The sequence below is a fragment of the Alligator sinensis genome, unplaced genomic scaffold, assembly GCF_000455745.1.
Source record: "Alligator sinensis unplaced genomic scaffold, ASM45574v1 scaffold334_2, whole genome shotgun sequence".
Lineage (NCBI taxonomy): Eukaryota > Metazoa > Chordata > Crocodylia > Alligatoridae > Alligator > Alligator sinensis.
Genome location: NW_005843565.1, coordinates 1 through 7,710, shown reverse-complemented (window position 1 = coordinate 7,710; position 7,710 = coordinate 1). Strand labels below are relative to the sequence as shown.

Below are 7,710 nucleotides of genomic sequence, written 5' to 3'. Positions count from 1 at the left end.
AACCTCCTCTTGAAGACCCCCAGGGTAGGGGAGAGCACCACCTTCCTTGGGAGCCTGTTCCAGACCTTGGCCACTCTAACTGTGAAGAAGTTCTTCCTAATGTCTAGTCTAAATCTGCTTTCTGCTAGCTTGTGGCCATTATTTCTTGTAACCCCCGGGGGCGCCTTGGTGAATAAATACTCACCAGTTCCCTTCTGTGCCCCCGTGATGAACTTATAGGCAGCCACAAGGTCGCCTCTCAACCTTCTCTTGCGGAGGCTGAATAGATCCAGTTTCTCTAGTCTCTCCTCGTAAGGCTTGGTCTGTAGGCCCTTAACCATACGAGTGGCCCTTCTCTGGACCCTCTCCAGGTTATCCGCATCCCTCTTGAATTGCGGCGCCCAGAATTGCACGCAGTACTCCAACTGCGGTCTGACCAGCGCCCGAGAGGGGGGAAGTATCACCTCCTTGGACCTATTCGTCATGCATCTGCTGATGCACGATAAAGTGCCATTGGCTTTTTTGATGGCTTCGTCACACTGCCGACTCATGTTCATCTTGGAGTCCACTAGGCTTGCCTAGTCCAAGGCAATGTCCACGCCTCTGTGACGCCACGCGCAGCAAGATTTTCTCCTTTAAAGGATAAAAGAGTGCCGGAAAACACAGGCTGTCGTAGCAGGGCGGTCGCACACAGGGAGGCACGGGCACACACGCGCGTAGCAGCCAGGCACGGTGGAAAGCAGCACCGGCAGCTCCCTGCAGGTAGGTCTACGGGGGGGGCACAGCCACGCCGCCAGCAGCGGGAGGAGCAATGGACGGTGTGGGGTACGCTGCGCGCATCTCCTCCCGCTGTCGGCAATGGCTCTCGCCCTCCACCGCTCTCCTCGGGGCACGGCTCTACCCCGCACCGTGGCCATGGCCCCGCTTCCCTCAGGCCACGGCTCCCACCTGCCGCTACTTTGAGACCGCAGCTCTAGAGCCCTGCTGTGGCCCCCCCACGCCACGGCCCCCCCCGCCACCATGGCCCCGGCCCCGGCCCCCCCGGCCCTGGCTTCCTCAGCTCTACCCCACACCATGGCCATGTCAATGCTGCCCTTGGCGTGCAGCTTATGCCCACTGCCGCTCTCATAGATTCATAGCCACGGCCGGCCGTCGCCCAGCTCCACTGTCCTCAGGGCACAGCTGTACCCTGTGCCATGGCTCCAGCCCCGGCCCCAGCCCCGCTCTGCTCAGGGCACCGCTCTACCCTGCAACATGGCCGTGGCCCTGGCCCTGCTCTCCTCATGGCACGGCTCTACCCTGCACCATGGCTGCGACCCTGACCCCGACCCCGACCCTGCTTTCATCAGGGCATGGCCCTACCCCGCAACATGGTCCCGGCCCTGTTCTCCTCAGGATGCGGCTCTACCCTGCACTGTGGCTGCAGGCTCAGCCCCGCTCTCCTTGGGGCACGGCTCTACCCTGCACAATGGCTGCGACCCCGGCCCTGGTCCCATTCTCCTCAGGGTGCTGCTCTACCCTGCACCGTGGCTGTGGCCCTGGCCCGGCTTTTCTCAGGTCATGGCTCTACCCCACACTATGGCCGTGGCCCTGGCCCCGCTCTGCTCAGGGTGCGGCTGTACCCTGCACTACAGCCATGGCCCCGACCCCACTTTCCTCAGGGCGCAGCTCTACTCCACAACATGGCCGCGACCCTGGCCCCGACCCCGCTCTCCTCAGGCCACGGCTCTACCCCACAACATGGCCCTGGCCCCATTCTCCTCAGGGTACGGCTCTACCCTGCGACATGACTGCGGGCCCAGCCCCAGCCCCGCTCTCCTTGGGGTATGTATCTACCCTGCACAACGCTGCAGCCCCAGCCCTGGCCCCGCTCTCCTCAAGGTGCACCTCTACCCCTCAACATGGCTGTAGTCCCAGCCCCAGCCCCGCTCTCCTTGGGGCACGGCTCTACCCTGCACCATGGCTGCGGCCCCACTCCCACCTGCCCCCCTCAGCCTGTTCTCCAAATACTCCTTTTGGGAGGGGGGGATTGCCATCTTAGACCCAGAAGAAAACCAAATCATACACTAAAAGTCAAACACCTACTATAACAGATTTTAATCTCATTCCAAAAATATTTTTGCCATGCTTTGTGTTTGCATAGTCTGTACAGAGGTGATTGCATAATAATTCAAAAATATGTGTGTGTGTGCGTGTACGTGTGGTGTATGCTGCCAGCCGCCAGTGCCCTGAGCCCCCCGCCAGCTGATTTGTATCCACCCTGCTTGGCACCGGGGAGTCACAGGAGCCCGCTGCCTTGTGAAGTGATGGGGCTGCGATGCCAGAGACCCACCAACCTCTGAGAGTCCTTTCAGGGGAGGGCGTGCTGCCCAGGGAGGGGAGCCTGAGTCGAAGGCCAGGGTGAGACGGGGCAGGACCCTTCTCCGCAGTCTCCAGACCCCTTGCTGCCCAGGGCTGGACTGGGCTGGCTCCGCAGCGGGAGGTGGCCCCACTTCCAAGCCGTGCCTGGAGCACGTGCCCTCCCAGGAAAGCCATTTGGGGGCTGGATGGGATCACTGCTCTCACACTGGGCTGTGAATCTGAGCCCCCACCAGGGGGGTGGCCGGGGTAATCGCTGCCCTGATCAGCCCATGCTGGGGACACCGAGGCACCCTCCCTGCAGCTCAGCTCAGCTCCCCTCCCTCCTGCTACGAGCCAGTCAACCCTAATGAAAAACCTTTCCTTTCCTCCCCGCAGGCTCCAGAGCACCTTACAGGAGCTGCCATGGCTGGTGCTGGTGAGAATTTAGGTCCTGAACCCTTTTCCTCCATACCCCCAGAGCAGCAGGAGGAACTGAAGGCTGCACTACGGAAAGGAAACCTTGAGGCAGTAGCCTCGAAAACCCGAGAGGTTCTGGGCAATCTAGACAAGGTGGGTCTCAACATTGCCGTCACAGGGATCGCAGGCTCTGGCAAGTCATCCTTTGTCAATGCCATGCATGGTCTGGACGATGGAGATAAGGACACAGCTTCCACAGGAGTGACAGAAACAACATTTAAGCCTGCCTGTTTCCCACACTCTCAAAATCCCAATGTCATTATCTGGGACCTGCCGGGAATTGGGACACCAACACTTCGAGCAGACACATACCTCCAACAGATGCAGTTCGATCGCTATGATTTTTTCATCATCATTTCCTGCACGCGCTTCACAGAGTACGACATCAAACTGGCCCGTGAGATCCAGGGACTGGGGAAGCGCTTCTACTTTGTGCGCGCCAAGGTGGATCAGGATTTGGACAACGAGCGGAGACTGTACGATCAGTCGGGATGTCTGAAGAAACCTTCTGCTTCACGCCCACCACAGTACGACGAGGCTGTGATCCTGAAAAACATCCGAGATAACTGCAATGGAAACCTGGAGACAGGAGGGATGGATTTCCAACAGGTTTTTCTTGTCTCAAACTGGTACATTAATGAGTATGATTTCCCCAGGCTGCAGGAGACTCTTCTGCACGAGCTGCCCAGTCACAAGCGATTAACTTTTCTCCGCTCCCTGTCCAACCTCTCTAAAGAAACCTTGAAGGAGAAGAAGAACTATTTGATGGACCAGGTATGGCTGAAGAGTTTAGCTTCCTTAGGAGCCAGTGTAGTTCCTGTGCCAGGCTTTGCCACTGAGCGCAGTGCAGTTCTCCTGGTGACATCCCTGAAACTGTACTGCCAGGACTTTGGCCTGGATAAAGATTCCCTTGACGGGATTGCTAGGCGCACAAACAAGCCCATCGAAGAGCTGAGAGCTGTGATAAAGTCCCCCCTGGCCCATGAAATCACAGAAGATCTCGTCATTAAGCTCCTGTCCGAGGCAGTAGGTGGGGCAGTGAATTACGCTTTGGTTTTCAAGAATATCCTCCCCATAGCGTGTCCCGTGATAGGTTCTGCGGTATCAGGCACCGTTTCTTACAATACCACGTACACCTTGCTGGAGGGTTTCCTGAATGATGTTGCTGACGACGCCACACGTGTGCTGGAAAAGGCTTCAAAGTGAGAAGCCTGTATATCGGCAAAAGGCCAGTGCTGGCTCTGTGAGAGGGATGCAACAAAGTGAAAACCCCTTGGCGCTTTCTCCCCTGCTGCCCCATTCCCGGGAGAGCTGCCAGTAGCCAGCCACGTGCTTCTTCTGCCCTGGGCTGTGACAGCAATCCCAGCAGGCATCTCGCTTCCTTGAGCAGCTTTCCTCCCCTGTGCTGGGCTTGCTTTGCTTCTGGACTTGACGCCCAGCAAGGCCAATGGTGCAGCCTACCCGTTCAGGTGCCTGAGGGAGTCACGGGGTGATTGGAGACTCCCGCACATCACCGTGAGCTTGGCCATCTCTGCCATGGGGCCGTCTCCTCGGCATGAGCCTTTGCTCCTCTTAATAATCATTCAGTTTTGTGTCCAGCTTTCAGGATTCCTAGGCTCCAATATTGCCTCCTTGTGGGTCCGAACCTGGGCCCTTCTTTTCTTCCCAAAACTACATCATACTTTAATTGCAGTGACCCACATGTACTTTGCATCAGCAGCCCATGTCCAGTAGTCGCTGCTCGTGAGGCAATGTGGTTTGGGCCCAGAGACACTTTGGATTTGTCCTAAGGGGAGCTCTTCTCGACAAGTGTCTCTCTCCAGTTCCTCCCAAGACAGCATGTGCCTGTATCTGCAGAACTGGGCTCTCGAACTGAAGGCCTATGGGCCAGATCCACCCATAGGGCTGGGAGAGGGGCAGGGTGCATGGAGGCAGGCCTGCCACTGCAATCCAGGGAACTGAGCCTCAGGTGTTACCTGGCTGCGTGAAACCCATGACTGCCTCCACCGCTCACCTCACCAGTGCTGCCTCGCCGATCTGGCTTTTGGGGAGCCGATCCGGCCCTCGCCAACCTGGCCCTTGAGGAGCCCCGGGGTCCAGATGCAGCCTAGGCACAGAGTCAGTCGGACACTCCTGCTGGACAGCTTTGGAGGAGAAAATGAGGCAGGGAGTGCAGTGAGACTGCCCCAGGAACACACGGGGGAGTGTCCGTTAACCTCGGGGAAAGACCCCCCGGGCACCCCCTGCTCCCCCACATCTGCCTCTGCTTGGAGACGGCAGGGAGCAAAACCCCACGCCTGGGGTGGGAGCTTCCGTAGGTCTTTGGATGCTTTGGAGGAATAATTTAGGCCGTGTTAGCATGAGTGCAGTTAATCAGTAAACCACCTGCTACTGGTTGTGAAGAGTCCAGGATTGCTTTCTTGCTATTCCAGGTATTATGAGCATTTTACCACTTGCGGCTGTAATAATCACGTCGTGGTTAGACATCGCTTGTCTTTCTCTGTTTTTACTGTCTGTATTCTCAAATTAAGATTTACATTAAAGTTTCCTTATAACCATTCCTGTAGAGTACTGGGGTTCATTGGGACAAGCTTCCTGAGCCTGCTTTGGGTTGGTTATGTCACCATGGGCACAACAGGTCAGTGCTTGGTCCTTCTAGCAGAGAACATGGTGAGAAACCTGTCTGGTCCCTGGCTAAAAACACTTGGCAGAGCCATGAGGGGCACTTGTTCCCCTCCTAAATCAAAAGGCAAATAGCAGCAGTGCACACACTCCTCCTCCCAGCACGAACCTCCTGCTTTGCTCCTCTTCCCTCCCATTACTAGCCTACCCCATAGCAACCTCTACCTCTCCTGTGCCTATCCCTTAAGCACTCCCTTGGGATACACCAGACTCACCTAGGCAGCAGAAACAATGAATTCCCCACCTCTCCAGTACCTTTCTAAGCCAGCTCTAGCCCACCAGGCCACAAGTGTGTGGGACTTGTCAGGCCCCAAACACTCCAGAGCCAGCTTACAACAAGCCTGGGATCAGAGCCATGGGACTGGAGTCCCACTGTGGGTCCAGGCGTCCAGAAATGAGGAGTCAGCTCCAAGCTTTGAGGCCTTGTTTTTAAGAACTGGCCCCTTGTGCAGTGCCCTGGCTGGCCCCAAAGTGCAACCGACTGGTGCTGCACGGGAGGAAAGAGCCCTGGGCCTTCCTCCAGCTGGTTATGGGGTGTCACTGCTGCTCACTACCGTCACTACCTTGCTCACTACCATCCCAGCCTCCAAGCCAGGGTGAAATGGTTCCAGTTCACAACTGGCCATCTGCGTCCCCAAGCAGAGATGACAGCAATTTAACCTGACCCACAAAAGCAAGGCCAGACCGAGCTTCCCAAACCTGGCCTCCCCAAGCCAGGCTGGATACGGGTGACTATTTGCAAAGCCGGTGGCAAACTTATCGTGGCGTGCTGCTGTAGCCAACTGTTTTTGGGTGCAGAGACTTTGGGTTAAGCAGGCCATTCACTGCCTGGCACAGTCCCGTGGGTCGGCACTGGTCAGACACTGGCAGGGGTGAGGAAATAGCACATCACAAATATCACCAGCCTGATACCAGTGCACAGCCCTGGGTCTGGCCCCTCCATGAGTCCCACACGGCCTCTGTTTGATTCCCCCCAGGATGCTCTATCTGTCTCCTCTGTGCTGTACCTGCACCCGCCCAGCCCTCCATTTTATACCGCTGCCACCACCACAGCCTGCTCCCAGTCCTGCCCGGACCCCCGAGCCCTCCAGCCGGAGCCCGACCCCCTTTGTTTTCCCCCAACACCTCCGCCTGACCCCTCGGTCCCTTTGTGCTACCCTGAAGCACCCCTGGGCTGGCCCTCCACAGCCCCTCATGTCCCCCCCAGCCCCTCACCTGGGCCCTTTCTATCCCCTCCATTTCCCTCGCAGCCCTGAGGCCACGGCCCTGCCGGGCATGCACCTCACCTCCCAACAATGCCACAGGCCTCCCGCTCCCTCCATGGCGCCCGCAGCCCCTGTCCCTCACTCCCGCCACGTCCCTTTGCAGCACTGTGGCTTGGCCAGATCCCACCTGCCCAGCAGCCGGGGCTGGGCCTGTCCTTGTCCCGGCTGTGGGAACACCCAGCAGCTCAGCGTGACCCCAGTCTCTATGCCCTACCACCTGCCATCCTTAGCCTGGCCTCCCAGCCCTTTCATTTGGAGCCCCAACACCTCCCTGATGGCTCCGTTACTTATGGGAGCCTTACAAAAAAGGCATTTGCCAGGGCTACTGTGCAGCAGCTGGATTTACTACACATTTAATACTGCAAGTACTAAAGTAAATGTGTAGCAACTGCTGCGCATTATTTTTTTTTTGCAAAAAATATTTATTTCTATAGATAAATAAATATATATAATAATATTAAATATTACAAACATTAAATATTAAATATGATATATATATATATATTAAATATATATATAATTACTGTGCATTAATGAATGTGTAGACGCACCCAGTGAGAATTAAAACCCTGGCCTTTGTCCTGTAGGGGTCAGCACAGCTCTCCAGGATCACAGCCAAGAGCCCTGGCATGGCATCATCATTTCCCCTGTCCTGGGCGAATGGTGGGGGGACTGCCAGGTGCTTAGAGGAGGCCATCATTTGGCCCATGTCCTTGCACATGTGAACCAGAGAGGGAGCAAGGAGAGCTGCCTGCAAGCTAGTGACCGGTGCCCGGCTAGCTCAGTCGGTAGAGCATGGGACTCTTAATCCCAGGGTCGTGGGTTCGAGCCCCACGTTGGGCGCACACTTTTCTTCTCTTTTCCCCCTTCCCTTTCCTTAGTCCATTTTGCAACCCAGCCCCGGGCAGTGAATCACGCCCCTAAGGGCATTAAAGCACCGTGCAAACCTTTGATGAGGCTGCCCCCA

General features: G+C 56.7%; 1 protein-coding gene and 1 non-coding gene across 2 annotated transcripts; both read left to right on the top strand.

The window, feature by feature from the left end:
- The first annotated feature begins 2,742 nt into the window (after positions 1 to 2,742).
- Positions 2,743 to 4,042, top strand: LOC102386814 (interferon-inducible GTPase 5-like). The gene has a single exon (XM_006038955.3). It carries the CDS (start codon positions 2,743 to 2,745, stop codon positions 4,000 to 4,002), a length of 1,260 nt encoding a protein of 419 aa, XP_006039017.1. The 3' UTR covers positions 4,003 to 4,042.
- A 3,471-nt stretch (positions 4,043 to 7,513) lies between these two features.
- TRNAK-CUU lies at positions 7,514 to 7,586 on the top strand. The gene has a single exon. It is a non-coding gene; the product is annotated as a tRNA-Lys (tRNA).
- Positions 7,587 to 7,710: the final 124 nt, after the last annotated feature.